The sequence below is a fragment of the Acomys russatus genome, chromosome 1 (genome assembly GCF_903995435.1).
Source record: "Acomys russatus chromosome 1, mAcoRus1.1, whole genome shotgun sequence".
NCBI lineage: Eukaryota > Metazoa > Chordata > Mammalia > Rodentia > Muridae > Acomys > Acomys russatus.
In genome coordinates, this window is record NC_067137.1 from 109,805,835 (window position 1) to 109,821,547 (window position 15,713).

At 39.2% G+C, this 15,713-nt stretch overlaps 1 protein-coding gene across 1 annotated transcript in view; it reads right to left on the bottom strand.

Annotated features, from left to right (window-relative positions):
* Window positions 1-15,109, bottom strand: part of Catsperb (cation channel sperm associated auxiliary subunit beta) — a 72,546-nt gene extending 57,437 nt beyond the window's left edge. Inside the window, exons 1-4 of the mRNA XM_051150618.1 lie at window positions 15,020-15,109; window positions 10,421-10,498; window positions 8,810-8,950; window positions 3,900-3,960 (exon numbers count right to left, since the gene is read on the bottom strand). Coding sequence (XP_051006575.1) covers window positions 3,900-3,960; window positions 8,810-8,950; window positions 10,421-10,498; window positions 15,020-15,109 — 370 coding nt within the window. The remainder of the gene's footprint in view (window positions 1-3,899; window positions 3,961-8,809; window positions 8,951-10,420; window positions 10,499-15,019) is intronic.
* Window positions 15,110-15,713: the final 604 nt, after the last annotated feature.

Sequence of the window (15,713 nt, forward strand, 5' to 3'; positions counted from 1 at the left end):
ATCACCACTTCATGTTAAAAGTCTTGGAAAGATCAGGGATACAAGGCACATACCTAAACACAATAAAGGCAATAAACAATAAGCCTATAGTTAACATCGAATTAAACAGAGGCAAACTTAAAGTAATTGCACTGAAATCAGGAATAAGACAAGGCAACCTACGTTCACCATATTCCTTCAACATATTACTTAAGTCCTATCTAGAACAATAATAATAAATAATGAAGCAGATCAAGGGGATAAAAATTGGAAAGGAAGAAGTCAAAGTATGGCTAGTCTCAGATGATATGATAGTATACATAAGTAGCCAACAAAATTCCACCAGAGAACTCTTACATTTGATAAACACCTTCAGTAAAGTGGCTGGATACAAAAGTAATTTTAAAAAATCAGTGACATTCCTGTATACAAACAACAAATCGGGTAGGAAAGAAATTAGGGAAACAATACCTTTCACAATAGCCACAAATAATATAAAGTATCTTTTTTGAGTAAATCTAACCAAGTAAGTGAAAGACTTGTATGACAAGAACATCAAGTCTCTGAAGAAATAAATTGAAGAAGATATCAGATGATGGAAAGATCCCATGCCCATGGATCAATAGAATTAACTTAGTTAAAAATGGCCGTCTTACCAAAAGCCATCTACAGATTCAATGAAATTCCCATAAAAATACCAACAAAATTCTATACATACCTTGAAAGATTAACTCTAAACTTCATATGAAAAAACAAAAAATCCAGAATAGCTAAAAACAATCCTATACAACAAAAGAGATGGTCTCTCCATCTCTGACTTCAAGCTATTTTACAGAACAATTCTTATAAAAACTGCATGGTACTGGCACAGAAATATGTGACTCACGTTACCGTCTCGCCAGCAAGAACGACGCTGCACACACAGGATCCTTCTGCAGTAAAGCTTTAATGCATCTTAAGAGGGAGAGCATAAGCTTACGACAAGTAAAATGGAGACCCCAAACAGCAGAAACCCATCCCTTATATAGGAAACTGTTCTCCGCTTAGGATGTGTCAGTCCCTGATTGGTTGTTACTCATCAGGCGATATGACACCACGGGAGAGGCAGAGCACAACAAGTGGAAAGTTCCTTCGCACATGCGCAGATTACTTGTTTACCAGTTTGGGACACAGGATGTCAGCGCCATCTTGTAATGGCGAATGTGAGTGCGGCCTCTCACAGAAATAGGTTAGTTCATCAATGGAACAGAATCAAAGACCAAGAAACAAACCCACACACCTATGGACACTTGATTTTTGACAAAGGAGTCAACACCATACAAGGGAAAAAAGAAAGCATCTTCAACAAAGGGTGCTTTTCTAACTGGACGTCTACATGTAGAAAAATGCAAATAGATCCATATTTATCACCCTGCACAAAACTCAAGTCCAAGTAGGTTAAAAAAAAAAAACCTTAACATAACACCAGATACACTAAATATATTATAACAGAAAGTGTGGAAGAGCCTTGAACTCATTGACACAAGAGACAACTTCCTGAACAGAACACCAATAGCTCAGGGTCTAAGATCAACAATTAATAAATGAGACCTCCTGAAACTGAAAAGCCTCTGTAAGGCAAAGGAATGGTAGCCTACAGACTGGGAAAAGATATTCACCAGTCTACATCTGACAAATTGCTGATATCCAGTATATATAAAGAGCTCAAGAAATTAAACACTAACAAAGCAAGTAATCCGGTTGAAAAATGGGGTACAGAGCTAAACAGAGAATTCTTAATAGAGGAATCTCAAGTGGAAGAAAAGCACTTAAAGAAACGCTCAAAGTCCTTAGCCATCAGGAAAATGAAAATCAAAACGACAGAGATTCCCTCTTACACCCATCGGAATGGCTAAGACAAAAACCCCAAGTGACAGCACATGCTGGCGAGGATGCAGAGAAAGAAGAAAACTTCTTCATTGCTGGTGGGAGTGCAAACTTGTGCAACTACTTTGGAAGTCAATCTCATGCTTCCTCAGAAAACTGGGAATGCCTCTTCCACAAGACCCAGCTATACCACTCCTGGACTATACCCAGAACTTGGTTTACCATACAAAAAGGACACTTGCTCAACTATTTTCATAAGAGCTTTATTTGTAATAGCCAGAAACTGGAAACAACCCAGATGTCCGGCAACCAAAGAAGGGATAAAGAAGCTGTGGCACATTTATACAGGAATACTACTCAGCTATTAAAAACAAGGAAATCATGAAATTTGCAGGCAAATGGGTGGAACTAGAAAAGATCACCCTGGGTGAGGTGTCATAGACCCAAAAAGACACATATGGTATGCACTCACTTATAAGAGAGTTTTAGCCATATAGCAAAGGATAAACATACTACAGTTAATAGACCCAAAGAAGATGAATAACAAGGAGGACCCGAGGGGGGCGATGCTTAAATCTCACTTAGAAGGGGAAATAGACTAGATGGCAGTAGTGATTGAAGAGCAGGAACAAGGGAGGAAAGGGTGTGCAGAGAAAAATGAGGGTGGAGACCAGACCTGGGGAGACCAGAGGCAGGAGGACAGGGGGCCTGCAGAGAGATGAGAAACCATAGGCGGGGCATCTCTGTGACAAGCTGGAGACCCAAGACAGGATAAGGTTCTTGGAGGATATGTGGGTGACTCTAGCTGAGACCACTAGTAGCAGGGGTCATGGAGACTGAAAAGGACACCCTCTAACTAAACAAGACTCCCAGTGAAGGGAGGGAACACCAACTCACCCACAAAAACTTGGACCCCAAATTTACTCCACCTACAAAATGCGTAGGGACAAAGATGGGGTAGAGGTTAAGGGAATGTCCATTCAATGCCTGGCCCAACCTGAGACCCACTCCATGGGAGAGAGCCAACCACTTACAATATTAATGAGACTCTACTATGCTTACAGACAGGAGCCTAGCATAGCTGTCCACTGAGAAGCTCCACCCAGCAGCAGATCAAAACAGAAGCTGAGACTCATATCCACACGCTGGGTAAAGCATAGGAAATCTTGTGGAAAAGTGGAGGGAAGAATAGAAGGACCTGGAGGTGACAGGAGCTCCACAATAGGACCAACAGAGCCAATTAACTACGCCTCAGAGGGGCATTTTCTCGATTGAGGCTTTCTCCTCCCAGAATCCTTTAGCTTGTGTCAAACTATCCAGCATGCTATAAATATTGTACACGTTCGCGCAGTCAACTTGTAGGATTGGCAGATAAAATGCTCAGTTACATTAGAATTTCAGACAACCACAAATAATTGCTAGGATTTCCACACAACTACACTGGACACTTACGCGATGCTGTATGGCGCACTCCTCCAAACTGCATCACTCTCTCCAAATGGAAACATTTCCTCCAGGCAGCAAAAGCCTCGGCTCACCAGTTTCAGGAGGTAAAGGGCAGGGTACAAATCCAGAACAGAAACATGGAAGATTCCCGAGTGCCTCCACCCAGCTGTGTGAGGGAGTGCACGAGCTGCTGCTGGGTTAGCAACTGAGCAGGCATCCCAGGAGAGAGAGAGAGGGGGGGGGGGCTGTGTGCAAGCTTGTAGGGCTACCGTGCTGCAGGTTCTGGGAGTCACAACCCATGTTAGGGTGGGCTTGCTGGTCACGTCGCTGCATCTGAGTTAGCCATGTTTCTCCTAAGTAACCTCCCAAACACGGTTAGTAAGCCCTGGAAAGACTCATGGGTTCACCACGATGGACACTGGTGCGATAGTCGCTTTGGTCTGTCGCTGGCTCCCTTTGTGGAGCGAGTAGATGCGTGGGTTGCATCTCCCCAGCAAAAGTCTGTCACACAGCACACGAGTCAAAGTTCAGTTTGTTACGTGGAGTCAGTGCCGCTATGTTGGGCAATAGAGACCGTGAGTCCAGGAATCACTTCAGATCTCTCCTACCTGTGTTTACGGTGATGTTTTCTCTAGGAATGTCAATCTTCCACAACAACCGATTGTTGAACTGAAGAATGAAAAATCAGAATACAACTTTTTACAATGGTAATAACAACACTTAGTTTTAGAATATTCTGACCAACCTTTTAAAAATAAAATTAGTCAAAATATCTGAATGCCTATACATATAAATAAAGAGTTTTCTCTAGCAAATCACTGTGAGGGATTTTCCCATGTTATCCTCACATATGAATGAAATGGCACATGTTCAAGTGTAGTTTGTATCCTTCTTGGTAACCGTAGATTGATGGTAATGTTATTAAGATATATAATGATATAGGCACATATTAGAACAGCCCAGGAAGCACAAAGTTGAATCATTTCTGAGTTGATAAGTAATGGCCAAGGCATTAGGCTGGCAGAGCATTTGGAAATTTAAGAAGGAATTCCCAGGAGCAGGAGAGCAGTAAGAATGGGGAGTTCTAAGATTTACATAGATTACATGTCTAAACCCTCCTGCTACGTCAGTACAGAGAACACATGCAGAACAGCTTTAAAGGAAAACCAGCGGAAGCCAAAAACGAACCCACAGAGAAAACAACCATCAGAGCTATATAGGTAAGACATTTCACAGTTTGTTTTTTAACCAAGGAAATTATTTGCTTTTTAGGCTGACAGCAAAAACAGCACTCCTCTTATCTTAGAGGACAAAGTGGAATCCAGAGTTGACACACACGCTAGCTGCAGTGTCCAGTTTTCAAACAAGCAAACAAATGCCCAGATAGAAAAACAAACAGGCAAATGTAACTGCTATTATGGGGCGGGGGTTGGGGGGAATAAAGACAATCAGCTGACTGCAATTTCAGTGAACAGACAATGAGTTAAATATTGTTTTTACACATCTGCGCATAGATGGAAGGAAACTATCCTACTGAGTGAATGGATAGATAATCCCAAAAGAGTAGAAATGCGACCAATAAGGCTGTAAGTATGGCAACTGAGGTAAAATACATGCTAAATAGGATCAGTCAGAGACTGGACAAGAGAGATAAGAAAAAATGAAATTAGAGATATGCATTTTACCTAGTATTTATTTTATTTTTAACTTGTTCACTTTACCTCTGGATTGTAGCCCCCTCCCTCCATCATCTCCCCCCCCCTAGTCCTCAGAAAGGGGGAGCCCTCCTTCCCTATCATCTGACCTCAGCCTATCAAGTCTCATCTGAACTGCCTGTATCCTCTTCCTCTGTGACCTGACAAGGCTGCCCCGCCAGGGGGAAGTGATCAAAGTGGGTACCAAAGTCCATGTCAGAGGTAGCCCCTACTTCCCATATTGAGAAGGAAGCAGTAGCATGGTTGGAGATAGTAATAATCTACCACATATTTCACAAGGTTAGAAAAAGGGAATTGAATACTTTCACCACAACATATAAGATGCTATTTTTATGGGCCTGGGGTTGCTCACAGATTCAGCTGTCTGACCATGAGAATATTTAACAAAGAAGAGGCTTTTTATTCAGACTGACAGGACTGACTGTCGCCAGGAACATACCTGAGACCACTCTCAGGATGCACTCTCAATCCCTGTCATTTTAGGGTTCATAAAGGCAAAACCCACAAAGTTACATTCTGGGCCTTGCAAGTATCTTTTTAAGCACTGCAAGTAAGTTTGATTTCAAAAGCAGACGTATTGGTTAGACTTGTGACCCACTATTTTGTAAGAAGAGCAGAGACAGTTAATTTTTTTTTTTTAAAGAACAGGCAGTTTTAAGAGTGATCTAAAAAAAAAAGATCTTCAATGTCTAGGGAAAATGGAAGTGGGCAGCTAGGGTACAGATTGTACAAGCTAGGGGTTTACATGGTAGAGTCTTTTTTTTTTTTTTTATCTTTAAAGTTAAAACATAATGTTAGCTACCATACTGTCTCAAATAAAAAGAAACTAAAATGCAAAACAAAACAAGAACTATCAAAATGGTAAACATTTGAAGAGTCTTTATTTAGTCTCATGCAACTATTATGCACTATATACCTGTATTCAAATACCGTCTGAAGCCCCGAGTATCACATATGATTTTTATAATTTCACATACTAGTTAAATTTAGAAAAAAGGAAAACGGCCAATGGAAAACTAATAGTTTTTAAAACTTCTGGGGGTAAAATCTTGTTTTCTAAAAATGTCATAGACTCCTAGGAAGAAAAGAATCAGAAAAATAAGTGAAATGTAGAAATAATTACAGAAGCCTTTAAAAATTTGGGAGGTCAAATATTCCAGTCAGGAAAGTGGAAATAGAAAAATTTAAACACATGTAGAGAAGAATGACACACCACATATAGGAAGAATTACTAAAATTTTAGAATGACATGTTGCAAAGGCTGAAAGAAAAGTAAGCCAACGAAAAATCATATACCTGACAAAACTACCTTTCAAAATTCAGGTGACTGAATCTGTTACAACTTAAAATATGTTTAGAAAAGTTGCAAAAACAAAAAAAAAAAAAAAACCAAGTATACAAAAAAGGAAATGTTGGAATAGATTTAATAGAATAAATATAAAAGATAAACCCTTAAAAACTGTATGAGATTGTTGGTAGAAATCAAAGAGCTAAGAAAAGGGAAAGATGTCCCATGGTTATCAGTTGGAAATTCTACATTATCAAACTGGAAATATTAACCAAATTTATTTACACACTGAACACAGGCTATTTCGTAGTCGTTGGTAAAATTATCCTAAAACTAAAGAAACCAAAGACTCAGACAAGGGAAAAAAATGTCAATTGAAGAATTGAAGCTTCTTCAGAATTTAGCACAACTCCAAACATCAAGACAGCATGGCACCAACATAAAGGTTAAATACAGAAGTCAAAGCACTCGTATAGTATTCAACAGACATGTTAAAACAATTCCATCAGGAAAAAAAATTCCTCAATTTAAGGTGCTGGCGTGCACTCAAGCAAAAACCACAGCACTCCCTGACTCTGCTCGCAGTTGGCCTGCTCTCTGATTGGCTTACGCAGACTGAGGCACCAACTGAGGACCATGCATGGACTGGGCCTAGGCCCCCTGCACAGACGTAGCCGATGGACAGCTATAGACAGTGCAAGCAACAGAAAGACAAGGAAGTAATTCAGTTAAAAGAACAAGACCGTAAAAGGCGGTATGAGCTGCTTAAACTGGAAAGAGACTCCCAGAACCAGTCCAATGTGCTCAGGCATATAGCTAAAGAGACAGCAGCTGCCAAAGAGCACTTCAAGGATGCCCTCTGAAAGCAACGGGAAGCAGCAGAAAAACGCAAAGAGACGCAGAGCCGTGGAAGAGAAGGCACAGACACACGAATGAAGAACTGGCTTAAAGGTGAAATTGAAGTGATGGTCAGTACTGAGGAAGTCAAACGCCATCTGAATGACCTTCTTGAAGAGCAAAAGATCCTAGCCCGGGATGTGACTCAGCTTAAAGAAAACAAGGCACCTGGGGAGAACACGCCTCCTAAGCTCCAGAGGTGCACAGCTGCCAGTGATGAAGTATGTGGTCATGTTTCAGAGCCAGCGGATTCTATTATAGAGCAGACTGGAAGTCTGGAGGCTGAAATGGAACTCAGGAGTGCTCAGATTGCTGACCTACAGCAAAGGCTCCTGGACGCAGAAAGTGAAGACAGGTCAAAACGACACTGTGAGGATATTGCTACGACTCTGGAAGCCAAATGTGCCCTAAAATATTTAGTTGGAGAGGTGGTCTCCTCTAAACTTTGAGTCAGTGAGCTTGAAAGCAGCCTGAAACAGAGCCGCGCTAGTTATTGTAAAATGCAGAAATTGCTTTTTGAGGAGCAAAGTCGTCTCGTTGAAGTAGAGACAGACTTGAAAGCTGAGCTGCTTAAGGTGGAGCAAAAGCACCAAAAGGAAAGACTTTTTTATATGTTGTCTTTCAAGACGTAGAAATATTCAAGAATTATATACTAGTGAGTTTGTATATATGAGCTATATAAGTCCAGTGGGTGAATAGAATGTGAATTTATCTTAATAAATTTGTTTAAAACAAAAGTGAAATATTTTGTAGGTGTTGAGAGATCAATTCCAGAGAGTTTACTGCTAACAGAATGCCATTGCAAAATCCTGGAAGCGATTGATGCTAAGGAGAAACAATGTCAGATATACAGAAAGCAATAGAAATAAGTTATTAAACTACATTTTTCTAAATGACTTAGTTTTTGGTGGGCTGCAGAGGTAGTGCCTTGCTCTGTATTGTAGGCTGAGCTTGAATTTACAGCAATCCTCATGTGTCTATCTCTCCAATGTTGAAACTACAGGGATGTACCAGTGTACCTGGCTAATTTGTTTTATCACCGTCCCCACCATCATTTTGTTTTGTAAGTTTATTTTTCTCTTTGTAGTTTACATTTTTCTTTTCTTTTTTTAAATTTATGTATTTATTCAGATTGCGCCTCAATTGTTGTCCCCTCACTTGTATCTTCCCGCTCCACCCTCTCTCCCTCCTTCTCTCCCCCTATTCCCTTCCTCTAGATCTGTGACAGAAGGTGACCTCCTCCCCCACCATAATATCACAGGATATCAGGTCTCATCCTGGTAGCCTGCTTACACTTCCTCTGAGTGCCACCAGGCCTCCCAACTAATCACCATCATTTTTAATGTGTTTTAATTGCTTGAAAACTACGCCTTTTTAAATTAACAGGAAAGAATGGGAGGAAACAGGGGAAGGGCTAACAATCGAGATGTAATATGAATAAAATAATAAAATGAAAAAAAATAAATTAACAACTTACTATATCAGACTATATTATTGGATTGAAAACATTTGTAGAGATACAACATTACTGAGTTTTCTAACTTGCAAAAAGACAACCAATAAGAAAGAGTATGCTTCATGCAATAACATACCATAAAGTAAAATAAAACATAATTACCAGCGATAAATTAAAGTGGAAGACACTATTGTATGTACTGTTCATTATTAGTATGCTGGGAGCAGTGCCTCCTGTTGTAAAAGCACCCAAAACTGCCTTTGAATCCTCTTCGCTGTCACTTTGGAAGAAACAGTGGATTTTCTTTAGGAAAGAGAGAAACATAATAAGCAATGAGACTTTGATACGGAGAAGCATAATGCACTAATTTATTAATGAGGAGAAATATGTAAAACAATAACTGCTGATGAAGACTGCTACCTTTAGTGGTTCCCATCTCCAGTGGGGCAAACCTAATTTTATAAGCATGTCCTCAGAACTTAAAATGTTGTGTGTGCATGTGCATACATGAGTGTGTGTGTGTGTGTGCGTGCATGCACACGCATGGTGCATGCGTGCACACATATATAACAGCATGCACGTGAAGGTCAGAGGAAAAGTTGAGGGCTTTAATTTTTTATATCATGTTGAAAACAGAAACCAAACTCAGGTTATCAGGATTGGTGGCAACTGACTTTACTCACCAGGCATCTTGCTGGTCTTGGAAGTCTTATTTTTAAAAGAGTCTCAAAGCAAAAGATTTCCCTCAGGAAAGGCCATGTGTAAAGATTAAGTTTGATACTGAACACAGAACACTTTGAATGTACATGAAAACACTTTAAAAATGTAAGTGATGATTTTAAAACAATGCTAAGTTGATATGTGCTTCACGATAAATATGTAAAAATGGGCTAGAATACGCATTTTAAAACTAAAAATGAAATCTAGAGATGGCTCAGTGGATAAGAGTCTTGTTGTTCTTCCAGAGGACTTTTCAATTACTAGTACTCACACTGTGGCTAAGAACTCTATGACTCCAACAGACTCAGGCCCTCTTCTTGTCTACATGGTTATCAGACATGCACATATATGTGTGGTCCTGTGTAGTAGATCCACATAGATGTGGGCAAAATATCCACACAAATGAAATTAATCAATCTACACACATGCTTTTAGATAAAAAGCTAAAACCAAGGGGTTAAGTAATTTGTCTCAGGGCATACAGCCATAAGTAGCAGGCCTAAGATTTGATCCCAGCATTATAAGTCTACCCATCCTTTCCTATAGTACAAAGTCACAAACAGGGTACAGAGTTCTCGAGAGCTATAATTAACAAGGACTCTAGGTGACCTTAAGCTAGTATGTTCTTGCTAGCACCCTAAAGGAAGCATCCATATCGCCATAGTTTCCCCCAACGACTATGGTCTTGTTAACACAAAGAAAATTTTGTTTCTTAAGGTCATGTGAGGTATGTTTCTCTGACAGGCTACTTCTGTCCAATTTCAAAAGAACAAATTGGTTTCATATCCATCCAAAGATGAAGATTGTTACAGCTGGTTTTAGAAAAGAGAGGTAAGCATCACTTACTAACCGTGGTCACAGAGCATGGCTACCCAGGGAGCTCACTGGTGAATGAAATATACTGCCCTGTCCAAGTACAGAAACTATTCCACAGAATCTCACCTTCCTGTCTGTACAGTGGAAGGTACTGAGAGAATACAGTGCTACTGCTTTTATACATGGCCTTAAAATGGACACAATAATACAATAATACAGTCAGCTAGTAAACTTTACCAAATTGTCATGGGAAAGGAACAACTTGATTATCCGAATGTTGGTCGTGGTCCCTTCATTATAACAAGTGAAGTGGAACTCCTTTGCATCTACACAAATAAAAACAGACCAAGATAAAAGAACTTACACAAGAAAGTACCACAGTTTTCAAACTGATAAAACATTTTTAAAAGAGTAAGCATTATAAATTGAAACCTGAGTATGGACGTGCACATCTGTAATTCTAGCTCTCAAAATATGGAGGCAGGAGGCTCAGTTGTCAGAAGCCATCTTGGGCTACACAAGATCCTGTCTACAGTACTTTCCAATCTTCCACAAAAACAGAATTGTACCTTTGAATGCACTGCGTCTCCACTCTATGTCTTCTTTAAAATTTGCTGTCAGAATTCTAAATTAACTTGATAAGAGAAAACACTAAGCTTGCTTTTTACTTTGTTTTTCCGATTGTTTAAAAAAAATTCTACCATTCCGTGAATAAAATGGTCATATCATCCCTCACACAAAATGACAACTGCCACATGGTCCTTGTTATGCAAGGAAATTTTTGTTTCTTAAGGACAAGTGAGGTATGTTTTTCCAAAGGGGTGAAAGATTAAAATGTAGTGCAGGGTGTGTTAAACCATGATTTCAAGTTTGAAGAGGATGACAGAAACCAGCTCGTGACTCCTTAGTCCCTCACGCTTGTTGTGAGCATAAGAAGGAGAGTGGAGAAAGTTCAGGTGCTTTTGAGAAAGGGTTTCATAACTTTGTCCTGGCTTGTCTTGAACTTGCTTTGTAGTCCAGGATGTCCTCAAAAATAACTGCCATCTTCCTCTTTCCACCCTACGTAGTCTAGAATTATAGGTTTATACCATCACACCACGAAAGGGACTTCCTAGCTCTTCGAGAACTACTGGCAAGAAGAGGTTGGGAGGATACCTTCATCTTACCTTGGAGGAAAAATGGATATAATAGGAAATGTGACATACAACTCTGTAGTTTGGAACTTAGGCTTGGACTCCTGCTTAGCAAAAGAACGGGGTTGATTTGGCAGATGGGGTAAGGCATGGCACAGTGATTTTAGGACCCCTGCATAGCCACAATTGGCTGGGGGCAAATATGGATCTATGGATGCTTCCTTTAGTCTGCTAGCCAGAACATACTAGCTTAAGGTCACCTAGGGTCCTGATCTCAAAATTATTTTGGAATCACAGCTGGACCTCAGCAGAAAGTATTTCAAGGCATGGTTGAATATGTTTTAGGAGCCAATGAAACAATACACTACTATGGGGCTATGGAAATGCTTTTCCCAGTTAGAAAATACTGTAGGTAGAGTGAACAGAGCATGAAGGGCGTAGAGATGAAAGGCAGACTTTGCATCAGTTGGATCTAGAAGGTGCAGTTGTGTGATGGTCATGTCTGGATCTGCTAGGTAAGGCCAGGGACGCTTCGTAGCTTCTCCCTCCCTAGCTACAGTGCAGAGATGTAAAGGTTTGAAGGTTAAAGCCAGAGAATGAAATAGACTTGAAACATTAAGCAGAGTAGGAAAGGCACAATGTAGGTTTCTTGCTACGTGGCCCAAATGGAAGAAAAGAAGAACCTATTATAGAACAGAGTTGTGTTTGGACTGTTGGATAGGAATAAAGAATGTGCTTATGGCTATTAGAACTCAAACCCATGTGGCCACTGCTTGGAAATGGATAGGAGGGTAATATAATAAAATAAAATATTCCTAGGAAGGGTCAACATTTTCTTACTACAATTGGAGAAAACTTTAAGATTACATTTTAATTAGAAGTAAGAATAAATTTCACTTTATACTGCATATTGTTTGTATAGCACAGTTGTTTCAATGTTCTTGAATCTGTGTGTGTAAGCACATCAGTGTAAGCATGGTGAGTGTAGCTTAAAGTGTGTCAGAAAGTTATGGTTTTCAGCAGATTTCTAAGCACTTTCAACTTACACATTTCTCTCCTTTAACTGCCCTTGAAAGGGCTCCCAAACATATTCTTAAACTATAATTTATTTGTAAAGTTCAAATTACTCCTTTATCTGCTTAAAAAAAAAAACTAACAAAAAGTTCACTGATGACACTTAATGAATAAATGTGGAAACAAGAGAAGGAAAACAACAAAACAAAGTAAAAGAAAAACTAGCTGTTTTGAAAAAATATGTTTTGAGCCACCCATGGGGTTTGCATGCCATGTTATGACATTCCCACAATACTTTGTACCGCCTGTGCCTTGTGACCTCTTTAAGAAGCAGCAGTCAAGATACAAAACACTGAGCTCAGAGGTCACTTACCTGACGATATACCTGACAGAAAGTCAGACTGGAGAAAGGTCTATGAGGACCTTCATCTATTCTACCAGACAGCCTTTCAGCAACCAGCCTTTCCTTTCACTCTCTTACACTAAACCTATAGGCAAGCCCATCCAAAATGCTCACACATTCTTTACACGTCTGTACTTTGCTCAGATTTCAACTCACTTGGACTTTCTTCAATTCAAAGTTATCTGCTATTGGTCTCAACGAAATCAACTGATAACTCTTGACTGTTGTATCATTTTGTGAGTTTCCTGTCACATCAACATGCCCTTTTGATGTTGGGGTACAAAAGATGAACCAGGGGAAGTCACAAAAGATGTTGCAACTCTGCTTTTGCCTGAAGGATCCTTCTGTGTAAAAGCTCTTATAGCACAGCGTTTGCTAGATTTTAACACTAGAATGGTAAGTCATATTTCGGTGCCTCTAGGGAAGATGGGACCAGCAGGTAACACTTTTAACATTTCTACACATGCAAAAGTATAATTATTGAGGGAATTTCCTCTCCAAATAAAATAAGGTGACACTCTGGGACTAACTTGGAGATCCAGTGTCATTTATTAAATGCATTCATTGTTCTGCTACAGCTACACAGGTGTAGCAGCGAACACATAGCCAGAGGCAACAAAACTCCTCCCAGCTCCTGCCACCAGTTCAGTGGAAGACATGAGACCACGCTGCTGTGAACAAAAGCCACTGTGGCATGGGGATTGTTACAAGCTAAAAGAAACTGTACTTTCCCATCACCAATAAAAGAATTGTGATTGAGTCTGCTCCAACGTATTGAAACAGTATTCATCCTCCATCATCTCCACCCTATGTATTTCCCAGCACACTCTTCCTCTGTTTATCATCTCCAACCTCTCTCCCCAACCTGTTACATTTTGTTGATACTGTATGTTAGCTTATTGGTTTAGTCACTTCTTTAGGCTCACATCTCCTTTTACAAAGACCTCAATGACACATAAAATATGGAAGTCAAGTGAAATTGACATGCTCTTTTTCCCCCGTTGGTCTGTTTTTAGTTAGATTGCAAACATCAACCACAAAGTGTAAGGGTGCTTCTTACCCCATGCTGCCATATAGCTATGGTATGTCACTGCCCCACCCTAGCTTATTAGATTTAAATGAGAAGTAGGAGTGAATTTACCTAATACTGCATATTGTTGTACAGTATGCTTGTTTCAATGTTCTTGTCAAATTTAACTATAAAGCATATAAGTATAAATAATCTCCCAATACTTATAGTTTGAAATTATTATCATTATTACTATTTGCCTCACATGCACTCACCTATATGATATGCACCAGCTCCCAGTCTTTGAGAATAGCTTGTCAGACTAAACTCTACACTGTTTTCCTCACACACTCTGCAATTCATGTTCTTTTTTATGTGAAGCCTGCCTTAACTGTCTGATATCCACAGCCCAATACAACCTCTCCTTTCTCTGACACCTCCTCTCCTGTAACTCTCCAATGTTTTCTCATACCCACATATATCTCAAGAGTTCACTTCTACAATGTTGGAACTAAAAGCTGAGACAACTGATATCTCATCAAATTCTGCAACACATCTGTAAATAAGTCTGAATTCTTCTATCTACCCGTTTATTAAGCAGCACTGTGTTCTAACATGCATCCTAGGATTCAGGAGGATCTCAAAAATGTGCACTATATGGATGTAAATTTTGTCCTTAGATTTTTTTTTATTCTTGGGTCTGGAGAGGTGGCTCAGTGGTGAAGAACACTCACTGGATTATCTTCAGGAGGAGCTGAGTTCAATTCCCAGCACCCACATGGCAGCTCACAACTGTCTGTAATTCCAGTTCCAGAGGATCTGACACCCTCACACACAAATATATTTAAGAAAAACAGAATGTACAGAAAATAATAATAGATTAACAATTTTAAATGTCTTATTAATAATTTGTGAACTAATTCTATTGGTATATTTCTTTTAAGTTTTTTCTTTTAATTTGGTAGCCTGAATTCATGTGTTGAGGTAAGGATTTTATATCTGTTAAAATAATAAACAAATTTTTCATGTATAATCTGCTCTTAATGGTAAGCTTTCTATGACTTGGAAGTGGAAAGGCAATATTAAATAAAACTCTGCATATACGACTTGGTGACCATTACTTCCCAGTGACCTCACCTGACACCTGGGCTGGAGTAAATAGGTAATACAGAAGGACAATGGGAGAATACTGTCAGGAAAGAAAATAGTCAATGAAAAGAATTTAAAACTGAAAATGGAGAAAAGAAATTAATAAGCACTCCTGCAAAGGAAACAGCCTGATACTTACCTCTATTATATACTATTCCTGATGAAAATTCAAACATACTCAAAAGTAAAATTGTAATATATATAAGTGATGACTCCATCTGTTGGGAATAAAAATAAATTACTTCCATTCAGTTCCTTGAAAAATATTATTTTGAGTTTTTAAAAATAAAAACCACTAAAGTAAAAATAAAAACATCTCTTCAAGCTGAAAATATTTTCTATTATGCACCAAATTAGATGATAAAGCTGGAGATCTAGGGCCTGCCTAGTAAGCACACAGCTTTGGGGTTGACCCGAGCACCCAAATCACAAATGGCCAAACAACAAAACCCTGACACAGATACACAGTGCTTGACTAAGTTATAAATCTCCTACTGAGGATTTAAAATATATAAAACTATAGTCATTGTGAGAGACAAAAGGGGTGGGGCTCAGGACTTTCTTAAATATCAATAACTGTGTGAGAAGCGAAATTTATGATCCTGGATCAACTCTATGATCCAGAACTGTATCAATAAACACTCCAAGGATGATAGAATAGTTTTCTATTACTATTTTAATAGTATTTTGAGAGAGGCAGACTGCTTGGCCCCAAGCATCTTTGCGTGCTCTTGAGGCATACACCAAGAATGCAGGTCTCTTTTGCTCTCTATCCAGGCATTTATCTCGAGGTTTTAAAATAATTTATTTACTAATTATATT